The sequence below is a fragment of the Tachyglossus aculeatus genome, chromosome 22 (assembly GCF_015852505.1).
Source record: "Tachyglossus aculeatus isolate mTacAcu1 chromosome 22, mTacAcu1.pri, whole genome shotgun sequence".
NCBI lineage: Eukaryota > Metazoa > Chordata > Mammalia > Monotremata > Tachyglossidae > Tachyglossus > Tachyglossus aculeatus.
In genome coordinates this window covers 29,780,254-29,798,060 of record NC_052087.1, presented here as the reverse complement: position 1 = coordinate 29,798,060, position 17,807 = coordinate 29,780,254, and the positions used below count along the sequence as shown (strand labels likewise).

Here is a 17,807-nt window from a genome sequence, read left to right as displayed (position 1 = left end):
CCAATTTGTACTTCCCAAGCGCTTAGTACAGTGCTCTGCACACAGTAAGCGCTCAGTAAATACGATTGATATTGATGATGTGTGCAGAGCACTGTACGAAGCGCTTGGGAACATATAGAGACAGTCCCTACCCAACATTGGGCTCACAGTCAAAAAGGGGGAGACAGAGAACAAAATCAAACATACTAACAAAATAAAATAAATAGAATAGATAGGTACAAGTAAAATAAATAAATAAATAGAGTAATAAATATGTACAAACATATATACATATATACAGGTGCTGTGGGGAAGGGAAGGCGGTAAGATGGGGGGGATGGAGAGGGGGACGAGGGATTTGCCCGGTGGGGGGGGAGGAGGCCAGAGGAGGCCCTCAGTGAATCAAGCGCTTACTACAGTGCTCTGCACACAATAAGCGCTCAATAAATACGATTAAATGAAAGAAAGGCCATTTCCCGGACTGATTTTTTGTCTCCCCCTTCTAGATTGTGTCTCCCCCTTCTAGACTGCGAGCCCACTGTTGGGTAGGGACCGTCTCTATATGTTGCCAACTTGGACTTCCCAAGCGCTTAGTACAGTGCTCTGCACACAGTAAGCGCTCAATAAATACGATTGAATGAATGAATTTTCGTCCTGTCCACCTGAAGGCCAGAGGTGTTGGCGCCCCCTGGTGTTTATGTAGGGAAGTGCCCCTCTGAGCAGCCCTTTCCCCCAGGCGTCCCCTCTGCCTCTATTTCTTACTTTTTTATGGCATTTATTAAGCGCTTACTATGTGCAAAGCACTGTTCTAAAGAGTCAGAGGTCATGGGTTCGAATCCCGCCTCTGCCGATTGTCAGCTGGGTGACTTCGGGCAAGTCACTTCACTTCTCTGGGCCTCAGTTACCTCATCTGGAAAATGGGGATGGAGACTGTGAGACAACCTGGTCACCTTGTAACCCCTCAGCGCTTAGAACAGTGCTTTGCACATAGTAAGCGCTTAATAAATGCCATTATTATTATTACAAGGTGATCAGGTTGTCCCACGGAGGGCTCACACTCTTAATCCCCATTTTACAGATGCGGTAACTGAGGCCCAGAGAAGTTAATAATAATAATAATAATAATAATGACATTTATTAAGCTCTTACTATGTGCAAAGCACTGTTCTAAGCGCTGAAGTGACTTAATAATAATGGTATTTGTTAAGCGCTTACTATGTGCAAAGCACTGTTCTAAGCGCTGGGGGGTTACAAAGTGATCAGGTTGTCCCACGTGGGGCTCATAATCTTAATCCCCATATTACAGATGAGGGAACTGAGGCACAGAGAAGTGAAGTGACTTGCCCAAAGTCACACAGCTGGCAAGTGGCAGAGCCGGGATTTGAACCCATGACGTCTGACTCCAAAGCCCGTGTTCTTTCCACTGAGCCACGCTGCTTCTCTCTGTGTGACTTGCCCAAAGTCACATAGCTGATAAACGGCAGAGCCAGGATTCGAACCCATGACCTCTGATTCCTTAGAACAGTACTCTTTCCACTGAACCACACTGCTTCACTACTTCTCTTCCTGCCCTGTTCGGGCACAGTCAATCGTATTTACTGAGTGCTTACTGTGTGCAGAACACTGTACTAAGCACTTGGGAGAGTATAATATAATAGTATAACAGACATGATATTGCTGTTGTGGCTGCTGCTCCTCTGGGAGAAACACCCCGTCCAGAGGAGCATTCCTCGATTCAGGTGAAAAGTTGGATTTCTTTAAGGGCCTTAGAGATTTCTGGTCCCAGAGCCCTGCTTCTTCCAGGACCTTAATTCCAGCCCCAGCCGCATCCTGAGGCTTGGCTTTCCCCAATCAATTAGTCAATCAATCAATCGTATTTATTGAGCGCTTACTGTGTGCAGAGCACTGTACTAAGTGCTTGGGAAGTACAAGTACAAGTACATAGAGACAGTCCCTACCCAACAGTGGGCTCACAGTCTAAAAGGGGGAGACAGAGAACAAAACCAAAGATACTAACAAAATAAAATAAATAGAACAGATATGTACAAGTAAAATAAATAAATAAATAAATAGAGTAATAAATATGTACAAACATATATACATATATACAGGCACTTACTATGTGCCAAGGACTGCAAGCTTCACATCATCAGTGTCAAAACAGGTGTCCTGCAAACCTGTTTTGTTACTGCATCTCTCACATTAGAGTCTTTCAAGTTTTAGTTTTCTTTATGGTTTTGCTAAGCACTTACTATGTGTCGGGCGCTGTACTAAGCACTAGGGAAGGTACGAGTTAATCACATTAGACACAGTCCCTGTCCCACGTGGGGCTCACAGTCGCGATCCTCATATTCCAGATGAGGTAACTGAGGCACAGAGAAGTGAAGTGACCTGCTCAAGGTCACACAGCAGACAAGTGGCGGAGGCGGGATTAGAACCCATGACCTTCTTACTCTCAGACCAGTGCTCCATCTAGCCACTAGACCGTGGCTGCTTCTCACTTCTAATGGACCCAGCCTAGCTTGCCCACCAGAAAAATGAATGTGATTTTAGTCAAGTCACTAACCACTCTGGACCTCAGTTTCCTCATCTGCAAAATGAAATAAAATTTCCTGACCCTTTCCCAGTGCCCAGTGTTCCGATGCTGTGTTTTCCCAAGCTGTCTCAAGGGAGCTCGCATCTTCAGCTGACTTTCACTGTTGGAGGAGGCGGGTGGGAGCCGACGGGGAAGGGAGAGTGAGAGAGGTCTGTGCTCCAGAAACTGCTGATGGTAGCTCAGCCTCATCACTGTCAGCACCAGCGCCTGTTTGCCAGAAGCTCTCAGTGCAGCTGGCAGGCCCAAAAGTGAATACGGACATCTCTCCCTCCCTCCCTTCCCCTTCCCTTCCTCCCCCTGCTCCCTCCTTCTCTCTTCCTCCCTCTCCTCCCTTCCTTTCTTCTTCCCCCTTCCCTCTCTTCTTCCCTCCCTTCCTTTCTCCCTTCCTCTCTTCCTCCCTCCCTTCCCTCTCTTCCTCTCTCCCTCCTTCTTCTCCCTCCCTCTCTCCCTCCTTTCTCCCCCTTCCTCTCTCCTTCCTTTCCCTCCCTCTCTCCCTCCCTCTCCTCCCTTCCTCTCTTCTTCCCTCCCTTCCCTTTCTTCTTCTCTCTCTCCCTCCCTCTCTCCCTTCCCCCTCCCTTCCTCTCTCCTTCTCTCCCTTCCTCTCTCCCTCCTTCCTCTCCCTTCCTCTCTCCTTTCCTTCCTTCCCTCCCTTCCCTCTCTTCCTCTCTCCCTTCCTCTCCTCCTCCCTCCCTTCCCTCTCTTTCTCTCTCCCTCCTTCTTCTCCCTCCCTCTCTCCCCCCTTTCTCCCCCTTCCTCTCTCCTTCCTTTCCCTCCCTCTCTCCTTCCCTCTCCTCCCTTCTTCTCTTCTTCCCTCCCTTCCCTCTCTTCCTCTCTCCCTCTCCCCTCCCTCTCTCCCTCTTTCCTCTCCCTCCCTCTCTCCCTCCTCCCTCTCCCTTCCTCTCTCATTCTCTCCCTTCCTCTCTCCCTTCCTTTCTCCTTCTCTCTCTTCCTCTCTCCCTCCCTCTTGCCCTCCTTCCTCTCCCTTCCTCTCTCCTTCTCTTCCCTCTCTCTCTCCCTCTCTCCCTCCCTCTCCCTCTCTCCATCCCTTCTCCTTGTCTCTCTCCCTCTTCCCCCTCCCCTTCCTGCCTTATTCCCTTCAGCGCAGAGCCCCAGCCCTTCACCCTGAGAGAAAGTGTGTCCTAGTAGAAAAAGTGCGGGCTTGAAAGTTAAAAAAAACCCTGAGTTCTAATCCCAGCTCTGCCATTTACCTCCTGTGTGACCTTGGATAAGTCACTTAACTCCTCTTGCTCTCAATTTCCTCATCTGTAAAATGGGGATTCAATACTTGGTCTCCTTCCCCCTTAGACTGTGAACATTCTGTGGGACAGGGTTGGTGTCTAACCTATCTTGTATCTTCCCCAGTGCTTGGCACATAGTAAGCGCTTAACAAATGCCACAACGATTATTATCACCCTCTTCCCAAAGAGGAGGCTGAGGAAACCAACACTGGTACGATCCCCATGGGCCCCTCATTCTGTTTTCAGGGCTTTGCCTTCAGAGAATATCGGTTCAGGACAAGCCTGGGACAACAAAGGAAAGATGGGCTCCCTTCCTCTCACCCACCCCCTCCCTGGGCCAACTGCACCACGCTCACCAGGGCCTTGCCTCCTTTTGGGGTGAGCAGTACTGCCAGATCAATCAATCAATCATATTTATTGAGCGCTTACTGTGTGCAGAGCACTGTACTAAGCGCTTGGGAAGTACAAGTTGGCAACATATAGAGACGGTCCCTACCCAACAGTGGGCTCACAGTCTAGAAGATCCACAGGACAAGGCCCTGCGTTGGCACCGGGAAGTAACTCAAGGGGTGGTGGTGGTTAGATGCCCACAGAGCCTGCGAGGCTTTAGTTCTTGTTTTTATGGTATTCGTTAGGCGCTTATTATGTGCCAGGCACTGTACGAAACACAGGGATGGATGCATACTATATCAGGTTGGACACAGTTCATGTTCCCCATGGGGCTCATAGTCTTCATCCCCATTTTCCAGATGAGGTAACTGAGGCACAGAGAAGTGAAGTGGCTCTACCAAGGTCACACAGCAGACAAGTGGCGGAGCTGGGATGAGGACCCAGGTTCTTTTGACTCCTGGGCTCTCCCCAGTAGGGTTTGCCCGATTCTCCGGCAGTCGGACGGCTCTGGGCCATCCCGGGCCCAAGGGTGCCTTATCCGGCTGCTGAGACCACTTGGCTCCCACATCCACCGCTGCCATGCCATGGGGTGGTGGCCAAGGGGGTGTCGGGACCCCGTGGTCCCACCACTTGTCTGCTGCGTGACTTTGGGCAAGTCACTTAACCCCTCTGGGCCTCAGTTCCCTCATCTGTAAAATGGGGATGAAGACTGTGAGCCCCACGTGGGACAACCTGCTGACCTTGTATCTCCCCCCGGGCTTAGAACAGTGCTCTGCACCTAGTAAGCGCTTAACAAATGCCATTATTAGTATATTATAAGAGGAACCCCAGTAGGACAGCCTGTGGCAGTCACTACTCTTCTGGTGCACCTGGGCTGGAAGTAAGCGCTCAATAAATACGATTGATTGATTGATTGATTGAAGTGATTCATTCTCTCTGAAGTGTTTCTCTCTTCATTTTCCCTGCTGAATTCCAGACCATTCTTTTCCACTTTCCTCTCAACTTCTGGGGCCCAGCCCTCCCCTCCCAGCCTCCCTATCCCCCGCAGAGAGAGCGTTTGTCGAGGCTGCAGAGCCCCGAGGTCCCAGGCCCGGAGTGGAAGGTCACCCTGACATTTCTCTCGCAGGGGGGTTTCTATTTGGGGATTTTGGACTTGCTGATGTCTTTGCTTTTCTTCCTTGGCGCGCGGCATGTGACGGGGACTCTGGAAGGGGGAGGATCAGAGTGGGACGCCAAGCCCGGGGTCCGGGCGGGAGCGTGGTGGGCGTTTGCGGTTTGGATGGGTGTGATGGGGCCGGGACCATGTGGGGATCTAAGGACCAAAGGCAGGGGGTGGCTGCTGGAGGATGTCCTGAGGTGGGTGTGAATCTGACTGAGGGAGGCTCATGTGTGTGTCTGTATGTGTGTGTCTGTGTGTATGTGGTGTCTATATGTGTGTGTCTGTGTGTATGTGTGTGCATACAGAGATGGGAGGGTACCTCTATCCGAATAATAATGATAATAATGGCATTTATTAAGTGCTTACTACGTGCAAAGCCCTATTCTAAGCGCTGGGGAGGTTACAAGGCGATCAGGTTGTCCCACGGGGGGCTCAAAGTCTGGGCTCCAGCTTCTCTGGGCTTCCCTCACCTGTAAAATAGAGGTTACGGCGGTGAGCCCCATGGGGGACGTGGGTTGGGTCCAACGTGATTAGGCACTTAGTACAGATTGTCATTCATTCATTCAATCGTATTTATTGAGTGCTTACTGTGTGCAGAGCACTGTACTAAGCGCTTGGGAAGTACAAGTTGGCAACATATAGACACAGTCCCTACCTAACAGCGGGCTCACAATCTAGAAGGAGGAGACAGAGAACAAAACCAAACATACTAACAAAATAAAATAAATAGAATAGATATGTAATAGATAATAGATTATAATGTAATAGATTATAATGATAAATGGCATTTATTAAGTGCTTACTATGTGCCCAGCATTCATTCATTCAATCGTATTTATTGAGCACTTACTGTATGCAGAGCACTGCAGTAAGCGCTTGGGAAGTACAAGTTGGCAACATATAGAGACGGTCCCTACCCTGTTCTAAGCGCTGGGGTAGACACAAGGTAATCAGGTTGTCCCACGGGGGGCTCACAGTCTCAATCCCCACTCTACAGATGAGGGAACTGAGGCTCAGAGAAGTGAAGTGACTTGCCGAAAGTCACACAGCTGACAGGAGGCAGAGGCGGAATTCGAACCCATGACCTCTGACTCCCAAGCCCACATGAGGCTCACGGTCTTCATCCCCATTTTCCAGATGAGGCCCAGAGAAGTGAAGTGACTTGCCCAAAGTCACACAGCTGCCAAGCGGCGGAGCCGGGATTTGAACCCGTGACCTCTGACGGGCTGAAAGTAGCCGAGTGTGTGCGGGGGGGTTGTATATGTGGGTGGGTGTGGTCTTTGTAATTAGGTTGGGGGTCATTCAATCATTCAATCATATTTATTGAGCACTGTGCACAGCACTGTACAAAGCGCTTGGAAGAGTAGACTATAGCAGTAAACAGACACATTCCCTGCCCACAACGACTGTGGGTACAGGAAAATAATAATAAAAAAATTATTATTCATTGATAATAATGATAACATTAATAATTTTGGTAGTTGTTAAGCATTTACTATGCACCAACCACTGTACTAAGAACTGGGATAGGTACAATAATAATAATAATGATGGCATTTATTAAGCACTTACTATGTGCTTTGAGAAGCAGAGAAGCAGTGTGGCTCAGTGGAAAGAACCTGGGCTTTGGAGTCAGAGGTCATGGGTTCAAGTCCCGGCTCCGCCACTTGTCAGCTGTGTGACTTTGGGCAAGTCACTTAATTTCTCTGGGCCTCAGTTGCCTCCTCTGGAAAATGGGGATGAAGACTGTGAGCCCCCCGTGGGACAACCTGATCACCTTGTAACCTCCCCAGCGCTTAGAACAGTGCTTTGTGTGCTGTAAAGCGCTTAATAAATGCCATCATTATTATTATCACAGTCTTTTAGACTGTGAGCCCACTATTGGGTAGGGACTGTCTCTATATGTTGCCAACTTGTACTTCCCAAGCGCTTAGTACAGTGCTCCGCATACAGTAAGCGCTCAATAAATACGATTGACGATGATTATTTTTACAAGAAAATCAGGTCCCACCTGAGGCCCACAGTCTAAGTAGGAGGGAGACAGATCATCATCATCATCATCATTCGTATTTATTGAGCGCTTACCGTGTGCAGAGCACTGTACTAAGCGCTTGGGAAGTACAAGTTGGCAACATATAGAGACAGATGTTGAATCCCATTGTGCCGATGAGGGAACGGGGGCCCAAAGAATTTAAGTGACTTGTCCAAGGTCACACAGCGGAAAGCTGGGATTAGAATCCGGGTCCTCTGACCCTGAGGCCTGTTCTCTTTTCACTAGGCCTTGCTACTTCTAAGGAATGTGGGAGCGTGTGTGTGGAACCGAGTGAGTGTGAGCATGCGTGTGGGCGCATGTGACTGGATGTGACTTGAATGTGACCTTGTTTGTCAGCGTCCATCTCTGGGAGAGATGGCACAGTGGAGGATAGTCCCTCAAAGGCAGACCGTGGGCGCCCATTGAAAATCTGGGAGTTCAGTAATTTCAGAAACCTACTTCTAAAATGGGAATAATTCATTCGTAAAAAAATGAAAATATGCAGGCCCAATTCCTCCCAAGAGCTCACTGATACAAACCTACTCTGGTCAAGGCAATGATGCAAGGAGCAAACCTGTATTCGCAGGGTGTTTGGCAACCCCGAAGGTGTGGGGGTTTGGGACCATGTCTGTAATTTTTTGAGTGTGTGTGTAGTATGTTTGTGTGGGTAGGGATGTCTGCACACATGTGTATTTCTGTGGAATGGTGCGTTTCTCTGTGTGTGTGTGTGCATGTTTATGGAGTGGTGGTGTATGTGCCTGTGTGTTTGTGTGTAGGGTGATGATGCGTGTGTATGTTTGTGTGGCAGTGGGGGGGTGTTTATGGTTGGGGTGGGGTGGTTGTGTGGCGGTGGTTTGTGTGCACGTTTGGGTGTATGTGTCAATTGTGTGTGTTGGTGGGAAGTGGTTTGTGTGCATGTGCATGTATTTGTGTGGGGGTAGTGAGAGATAATGATGGTATATGTTAAGTGCTTAACTATGTGCCAAGCACTGTTCTAAGCACTGGGGTAGATACAAGGTCATCAGGTTGTCCCAAGTGGGGCTCACAGCCTTAATCCCCATTTTACAGATGAGGTAACTGAGGCACAGTGAAGTTAAGTGACATACCCAAAGTCACGCAGCTGACAAGTGGTAGAGCTGGGATTAGAACTCATGACCTCGGACTCCCAAGACCGTGTTCTTTCCACTAAGCCACGCTGCTTCTGAGTGGGCACCCATGAGCAGGCCCTCATATAATAGTAATAATGGCGTTTATTAAGCGCTTACTATGTGCAAAGCACTGTTCTAAGCGCTGATAATGATGGCATTTGTTAAGTGCTTACTGTGTGCAAAGCACTGTTCTAAGCACTGGGGGGGATACAAGGTGATCAGTTTGTCCCACGTGGGGCTCACAGTCTTCATCCCCATTTTACAGATGAGGGAACTGAGGCTCAGAGAAGTGAAGTGGCTTGTCCAAGGTCACACAGCAGACATGTGGCGGAGCCGGGATTAGAACCCATGACCTCTGACTCCCAAGCCCGGGCTCTTTCCACCGAGCCACGCTCATGTGTGTGTTTGTGTTGGAGTGGGGTGTGTGTGTGTATATATGTGCACCTAAATATATCATCATCATCATCATCAATTGTATTTATTGAGCGCTTACTATGTGCAGAGCACTGTACTAAGCACTTGGGAAGTACAAATTGGCAACATATAGAGACAGTCCCTACCCAACAGTGGGCTCACAGTCTAAAAGGGGGAGACAGAGAACAAAACCAAACCTACTAACAAAATAAAATAAATAGAATAGATATGTACAAGTAAAATAAATAAATAGAGTAATAAATATGTACAAACATATATACATATATACAGGTGCTGTGGGGAAGGGAAGGAGGTAAGATTGGGGGAATGGAGAGGGGGAGAGGAAGGAGGAAGGAATATATTTGGGTGTATGTATGTTTGCTCCCCTATGTATGTTTGTTGGAGAGTGGGGCGTGTCCCCACAGCACCTGTATATATGTATATATGTTTGTACATATTTATTACTCTATTTATTCATTTTACTTGTACCTATCTATTCTATTTATTTTATTTTGTTAGTAGGTTTGGTTTTGTTCTCTATCTCCCCCTTCTAGACTGTGAGCCCACTGTTGGGTAGGGACTGTCTATGTTGCCAGCTTGTACTTCCCAAGCACTTAGTCCAGTGCTCTACACACAGTAAGCGCTCAATAAATGCGATTGATTGATTGATTGATTCCCAAGCGCTTAGTCCAGTGCTCTGCACACAGTAAGCGCTCAATAAATACGATTGATTGATTGATTCCCAAGCGCTTAGTCCAGTGCTCTGCACACAGTAAGCGCTCAATAAATACGATTGATTGATGGATTGGTTCCCAAGGGCTTAGTCCAGTGCCCCGCACACAGTAAGCGCTCAATAAATACGATTGATTGATTGATTCCCAAGCGCTTAGTCCAGTGCCCCGCACACAGTAAGCGCTCAATAAATACGATTGATTGATTGAGCGTATGTTTGTGTGTTTGTAGTGGTGTGTGTGGGGAGGGATGTGTCTGTGAACTTCATCTGGGTGAAGGCGGAGGAGCCCGGGGCAGAGTGGTTAGCAGAAGGTGGTGCGGAGGGACGAGAGGTGAGCCAAGTTCCCTCCCAATTCCAACCCGGCCTTCTGAGGTCGGGCGACTCCTGCCCTTTCCCATCCCACGATGGCCGTCTGCCGCCCTTTGCCCTCTCCCACCCAAGGTTGGGTGGCCGCGCTCCCCCCTAGACTGGGCCCCGAATGGCCCCCCGCCACTCCCCTGAGCGCCATTCCCCTGCCTCCGCACAGACAACTACTGGGATTTCCACCCGCACCCCGGGCACAGCGAGTTCGAGGGCTTCGGGGAGAATCACTTCACGGAGCTTCAGAGCGTGCAGCCGCCCCAGCTGCAGCAGCTGTACCGCCACATGGAGCTGGAGCAGATGCACGTGCTGGACGCCGCCATGCCACCCCCACACAGCGGCCTCAACCACCAGGTACCGCCCGCCCGCCCGCCCTCCCTCCTGCCTGGCCTCCCGCCTGGCCCTCTAGGACCGCCTCCACCTGCCCCCCGTCCAACGTGGTCATCAATCGTATTTATTGAGCGCTTACTGTGTGCAGAGCACTGTACTGAGCGCTTGGGAAGTACAAGTTGGCAACATAGAGGGACAGTCCCTCCCTCCACCCCTCTGAACTGCTTTCCGCCCAGTCCCCCCGATATTACCTCCTCCTCGCCCTTTGCCCGCCACCCCAGGATGCCTTCTGCCCGGTCCTCCATATGGTTGGGCTTGGGAATCAGAGGTCATGGGTCCTAATAATAATAATAATAATAATAATAATAATAATAATAGTATTTGTTAAGCACTTACTATGTGCAAAGCACTGTTCTAACCGCTGGGGAGGTTACAAGGTGATCAGGTTGTCCCACGGGGGGCTCACGGTTGTTTTTTTTTTAATCCCCATTTTCCAGATGAGGTAACTGGGGCCCAGAGAAGTTAAATGACTTGCCCAAAGTCACACAGCTGACAGTTGGCGGAGCCGGGATTTGAACCCAGAACCTCTGACTCCAAAGCCCGGGCTCTTTCCACCGAGCCACGCTGCTTCTCTAATCCCGGCTCTGCCACTTAGCAGCTGTGTGACTTTGGGCAAGTCACGTCAATCAATCAATCCATCGTACTTATTGAGCGCTTACTGTGTGCAGAGCACCGTACGAAGCGCTTGGGAAGTCCAAGTTGGCAACATATAGGGACGGTCCCTACCCAACAGCGGGCTCACACTTCTCTGGGCCTCAGTTACCTCATCTGGAAGACGGGGATTAAATCTGTGAGCCCCATGTGGGACAACCTGATCACCTTGTATCGCTCCCAGCGCTTAGAAAAGTGCTTGGCACATAGTAAGTGCTTAACAAATACCATAATAATAATAACAATTATTATATTATATAATATATTATAATATTATATATATTGTATATAATAATAATAATAATTATTATTATTATGGTTCCCCGCCTGGTCCTCCGGGACGGCCTGCGCCTGGCCACCTGCCTCGTTAATAACAATAACAATTATTATATTATATAATATATTATGATATTATATATATTGTATATTATAATAATAATTATTATTATTATCATGGTTCCCCACCTGGTCCTCCGGGACGGCCTGTGCCGGGCCACCTGCCTCGTCCCCCAGAACGTCTTCTTCCCCCAGCTGGACCTCCGAGAATGCCTCCTCCTGCCCCCCTGCCTCGTCCCCCCCAGGCCTCCTTCTGCCTGGCCCCCGGCCTGGTCCCCCGGGCCTGCCTCCGCCCGGCCTCCTGTCTGATCCCGCAGGTTTCCTTCTGCCCGGTCCTCCGGGACTGCCTCTGCTTGGCTCCCTGCCTGGTCATCATCATCATCATCAATCGTATTTATTGAGCGCTTACGATGTGCAGAGCACTGTCCTAAGCGCTTGGGAAGTACAAATTGGCAACATCTAGAGACAGTCCCTACCCAACATTGGGCTCACAGTCTAAAAGGGGGAGACAGAGAACAAAACCAAACATACTAACAAAATAGGACCCTGGTCTTCCTCCTGGCCCATCCTCCCAGATCCCTGTGTCCCGGGGGCGGCCACCTGGCCTCCCTGGTTTGGGGGGGAGCACGGAGCCAGGGGGCTGTGGTGAAGCTGGTTGGAGTTTCACAGGAAACTGACACCAGCTCTTACCCAATGTGAAGCTTCCTGCTGCTCAGCCCCAACGGCCAGCGCTTCAACCGCCACCCCCTTCGACCCCCTCGCTGACCCCTCACTGCCACCCCCGCCTGCACTGACCCCTCGGCAACCTTTCGGCGACCCGTCACTCCATCCATTTCCAGCCTGCACCCGCAGACCCCCTAACTTCCTCCCGACCCTCTCATCATCATCATCGTCATCATCGATCGTATTTATTGAGCGCTTACTGTGTGCGGAGCACCAGACTAAGCGCTTGGGAAGTACAAATGGGTGACATATAGGGACAGTCCCTACCCAACAGTGGGCTCACAGTCTAAAAGGGGGAGATAGAGAACAAAACCAAACAAAATGAAATAAATAGAATAGATATGTACAAGTAAAATAAATAAATAAATAGAGTAATAAATCTGTACAAACATATATACATATATACAGGTGCTGTGGGGAAGGGAAGGAGGTAAGATGGGGGGGGATGGAGAGGGGGACGAGGGGGAGAGGAAGGGAGGCTACTTACTACTTACCCCCCTACTACTTACTACTACTACTACTACTACTACTACCGCCCCCTCGATGACCAACGTCCTGGCTACTCCACGCCGTCCCCCTTTATCGATCTCTCACCAACTCCCTCTTAACCCACAGTGGTTCCCTTCTCCCCCGACCCCCGAGTCCTCTGGGTGAAGTAGGCCGGACCATCCCTACTCGCCTGTGGCCAATGGTGGTCGGGAAACGAGGCTGGGGCACTTCCGAGTCGTTCTCCCCTAATCTCTCTCTCTTTCTCTCTCCCCCTCTTCCCCTCACCTGGGCCCGTCTTCCCCCATCCAGGTCCCCTACCTGCCTCGCATGTGCCTGCAGTACTCGTCCCCCGCCCAGCCCAGCTCAGACGACGAGGAAGGGGAGCGGCAGAGTCCCCCTTTGGAAGTGTCTGACGGGGAGGCCGACGGCCTGGAGCCCGTCCCGGGACTCCTGCATGGAGAGCCAGGTCAGCGTCCGGACTTCACCGGCCCCTCCGCGGCCCCCCGCGCCTTCCCGGCAGTCTTCCCTCTCCAAGCCCCAGCCCTAAGACCGAAATGCCGGAAAGTCCCTGCCCCGGGGTGGCATTTCCAAGGGCAGGGTGCCCAGGGGGCCGGAAGGATCATCCCGTTCCCAATTCTCCGTTGTCCAGTGGCCGTACCCAAGCCACCCCCAAGATCAGACCGGTCTACAACCGAACCGTGCGAAGGCCTAGGCAGGCCGGGGATGAGGTGGTGGGCTGCACAAGTCATCATTGATACCACTCTGCCCCCTGAACCACCGGCCTTTTGTTGGGGGGGGCAAGGCAGCACCCCCAGGGAAAGAGGGATGTGCCCCATTGTGTGGGTATGGGACACCTGGCCTCCAGAGAGGCCAAGGGTATTCCATCAGTAGGATTTACTGGGCACTAATTGTGACTGGAACACACAGTAGGAAGTCGGAAGCAGCGTGACTCAGTGGAAAGAGCCCGGGCTTTGGAGTCAGGGGTCACGGGTTCAAACCATTGTCAGCCGTGTGACTTCGGGCAACTCACTTAACTTCTCTGTGCCTCCGTCACCTCATCTGGGGATTAAAACTGTGAGCCCCATGTGGGACAACCTGCTCAGCTTTTACCCTCCCCGGCGCTTTGCGCGTAGGAAGCGCTTAACGGATGCCATCATCGTCATCGTCACTGTACTAAGTGCTTGGGAGGGTACAATAGAGTTAGTAGACCCAATCTCGGCCCTTCAGAGGTTGCAGGCCAGCTGAGGAGATTGAACGCTAAAATAATTTAAGGATAAGAGGAAGTTATAGAGTATAATGGTATTTACAGTTCCTGTCCCAAATAGAAGTGGAAGGTGAGGATCTTCTAGACTGTGAACCCGTTGTTGGGTAGGGACCGTCTCTATATGTTGCCGACTTGGACTTCCCAAGCGCTTAGTCCAGTGCTGTGCACACAGTAAGCGCTCAATAAATTCATTCATTCATTCATTCCCTCAATCGTATTTATTGAGCGCTTACTGTGTGCAGAGCACTGGACTAAGCGCTTGGGAAGTCCAAGTTGGCAACATCTAGAGACGGTCCCTACCCAACAGTGGGCTCACAGTCTAGAAGGGGGAGACAGACAACAAAACAAAAGATATTAACTAAATAAAATAAATAGAATAAACATGTACAAATAAGAGTAATAATAAATAAATAGGACTGAATGAATGACCCAAGCACTCAAGTGACATAGAAGTGGCAGTTAGCAGGGGGCGAGAATAGGCCTGGGGGTGAGAAATGAATCAGGGAAGACCTCCTGGAGGAGGTGGGCTTTTCAGGTGGGTCTCGGAGATGAGTGACACTGTCCTCCCGCCGCCAGGTGATGATGGGCAGAGAGTTGTGGGCACTGTTAGGGACTGTCTCTATATGTTGCCAACTTGTACTTCCCAAGCGCTTAGTACAGTGCTCTGCACACAGTAAGAGCTCAGTAAATATGATTGATTGATTTGAGAAAGGGGTTGGAAGCAAGAGAGGGTCAAAAGAGGGAGGCGCAGTGAGTGGGTTGACTTGACAGAAGCGAAAAGTGTGAGCTGGGATGTTGTAAGCGGGGACCAAGGATAAATAGTGGGGAGAGAGTTGATTCAGTGCCCTAAAACCAGTGGTCAGAAGGGGCAAGCGTCCAAGGAGACCCCCCTGCCATCCCTGGTCCCTGTTATTCAATCAATCAATCAATCGATTAAATAATAATAATGGTATTTAAGTGCTTACTATGTGCCAGGCATTGTGCCAGTAAGCATTGGGATGGATATAAGCAAACGGGTTGGACCCAGTCCCTGTCCCACATGGGGCTCACAGTCTTCATCCCCATTGTACAGGTGAGGGAACTGAGGCCCAGAGAAGTAATGTAGCTGGCCCAAGGCCACACAGCAGACAAGTGGTGGAGTCAGGATTAGAACCCATGACCTTCTGACTCCCAGCCCCATGCTCCACTATGCCATGCTGCTCCAACTGAGCACTTACCGTGTGCACAGCACTGTAGTCCAGTGCTTAGAACAGTGCTTGGCACATAGTAAGCGCTTAATAAATGGCATTATTGTTATTAGTGAGCACTTGGGAGAGGGCAGTACAAAGATTTGATAGGCATGTTCCCTGTCCACAAGAAGGGCAGTAATAATAATAATGATGGCATTTATTAAGCGCTTACTATGTGCAAAGCACTGTTCTAAGCGCTGGGGAGGTTACAAGGTGATCAGGTTGTCCCACGGGAAGCTCATTTTACAGATGAGGTAACTGAGGCCCAGAGAAGTGAAATGACTTGCCCAAAGTCACACAGCTGACAAGTGGTGGAGGTGGGATTAGAACCCACGACCTCTGGCTCTCAAGCCCGGGCTCTTGCCACTGAGCCACGCTGGCAGTGGGACTGAGTGAGAAGCAGCTGGGCCTCGTGAAAAGACCACGGGCCTGGGAATCAGAGGACCTGGGTTCTAATCCCGGCCCGGCCAACAGCTTGCTGTTTGACCTTGGGCAAGCCACTTAACTTCTCTGTGCCTCAGTTTCCTCAACTGCCAAGTGGGGATCACATACCTGCTCTTCTCCTACTTGGACTGGGAGCCCCGTGTGGGACAGGGACCATGTCCTACCCCATTAACCTGTATCTTCCCGAGCTTTTTGTCCGGTGCTCTGCATGCGGTAAGCACTCAATAAATACGACTGAATGAATGAATCTGACCCAGCGCTGAGAAGGGTGATTGACACACTTAAATACAATAAAGAAAAAGAAGTTTACAGGCCAGTAACAAATACCATAAAGAAAAAGAAGTTTACAGGCCAGTGGAGTAGACCGACAGGGTAGACCGACCGTAAGGTCTGTGGGGCTATGGACCGCACCGGTAAAAAGCCCCTCTCCCCGCCTCAGCCAAACCCTAGTCACGTAGAACCGCGCCTGGCACATAGTAAGCGCTGAACACCTGCCGCAATTATTACTATTATTATTATTCATTCATTCATTCAATCGTATTTATTGAGCGCTTACTGTGTGCAGAGCACTGTACTAAGCGCTTGGGAGGTACAAGTTGTCAACGTATAGAGACGGTCCCTACCCAACAGCGGGCTCACAGTCTAGAAGGGGGAGACAGACAATAAAACAAAACATATTAATAAAATAAAATAAATAGAATAAATATGTACAAGTAAAATAGAGCAATAAATATGTACAAACACACACACACATATATATATATATATATATATATGCATATATACAGGTGCTGTGGGGAGTGGAAGGAGGTTAGGCGGCGGGGATGGGGAGGGGGAGGAGGGGGAGAGGAAGGAGGGAGCTCAGTCTGGGAAGGCCAGATGTGATGTGATTTTAGTGGGGCTTTGAATTATTATAATTATTATTCCACCCCGTCCAGGGAGCAAGAAGAAAATCCGTCTTTACCAATTCCTGCTGGACCTGCTGCGGAGCGGGGACATGAAGGACAGCATCTGGTGGGTGGACAAGGACAAGGGCACCTTCCAGTTCTCCTCCAAGCACAAGGAGGCCCTGGCCCACCGCTGGGGCATCCAGAAGGGCAACCGCAAGAAGATGACCTACCAGAAAATGGCCCGGGCCCTGCGCAACTACGGCAAGACGGGCGAAGTCAAGAAGGTGAAGAAGAAGCTGACATACCAGTTCAGCGGCGAGGTGCTGGGGCGGGGGAACACGGCCGAGAGGCGGCACCATCCGCACTGAGGGCCCGCGCCGGGGGTCCGCGCCCGCCCGCGCCCTCCGCCCCCTCACCCGGGCCCCGGGCTCCGGCCCATCCGTCTTCTTGACGAGAGACCCAGCCCAAGGGGCAGGTCGCTTGGCTGCCCTGGGACCAGCCGGCCCGCGTCGGTGCCAGGGACAGGACTGGAGGCTGGGCCCCCGTGCCCACCTGCTGCATTAGCTTCTCTGCTGCCCGTAGCATTAACCCCTCGCCCGGGCCCGTGTACAGATGGAATAAAGTTAGAATGAACTGGAAGGGGTGTGTTGGTGTCTGTGCGGGGGCCTGAGGGATGGAGGAAGAGGAGGAGGAAGGGCCCCATCTTCCCTCTGGTTCCTCCTCTTGCCCCTCCTCCGGCTCTCAAGTGTGTGTTTGGCGGGGGGGAGGCATAGGAAGTCTCCTTCATCATCATCATAATCATCATCACCATCAACAAGTACCGAATTCAATCGATGCCACGCGGTACATAGCCTTGAATTGGGTCTCAGGAAACACTAAGAGCGGGGCTCCGTAGGGAAGCAGCGTGGCTCAGCGGAAAGAGCCCGGGCTTTGGAGTCAGAGGTCAGGGGTTCAAATCCCGGCTCGGCCAATTGTCATCTGGGTGACTTTGGGCAAGTCACTTCACTTCTCTGGGCCTCAGTTCCCTCATCTGGAAAATGAGGATTAAGACCGTGACCGTGGGACAACCTGATTACCTTGGATCCCCCCAGTGCTTAGAACAGTGCTTTGCACATAGTAAGCGCTTAATAAATACCATCACTATTCCCTTTCAGAGTCTCACTTGAGCCGATCTTGGGCCAGTCGGGAACAACCGGCCCCCACCCGGGTCACTGGCGTGTGTGAGAACCCCAGAACACACAATTATTAAAGCACTTGCAGGGACAAAGCCAGTTTCAACAGATGGCTCCCACAGTCTGCGAGAAAAGCAGCCGGTGGGTGGATTATCCGAATCCCCCTAAGT

At 50.6% G+C, this 17,807-nt stretch overlaps 1 protein-coding gene across 1 annotated transcript in view; it reads left to right on the top strand.

Annotated features, from left to right (window-relative positions):
- Window positions 1-17,096, top strand: part of SPI1 (Spi-1 proto-oncogene) — a 29,091-nt gene extending 11,995 nt beyond the window's left edge. The window contains exons 3-5 of the mRNA XM_038764792.1: window positions 10,216-10,403; window positions 12,948-13,104; window positions 16,514-17,096. Coding sequence (XP_038620720.1) covers window positions 10,216-10,403; window positions 12,948-13,104; window positions 16,514-16,833 — 665 coding nt within the window. The 3' untranslated portion in view covers window positions 16,834-17,096. The remainder of the gene's footprint in view (window positions 1-10,215; window positions 10,404-12,947; window positions 13,105-16,513) is intronic.
- The last annotated feature ends 711 nt before the right edge of the window (window positions 17,097-17,807 follow it).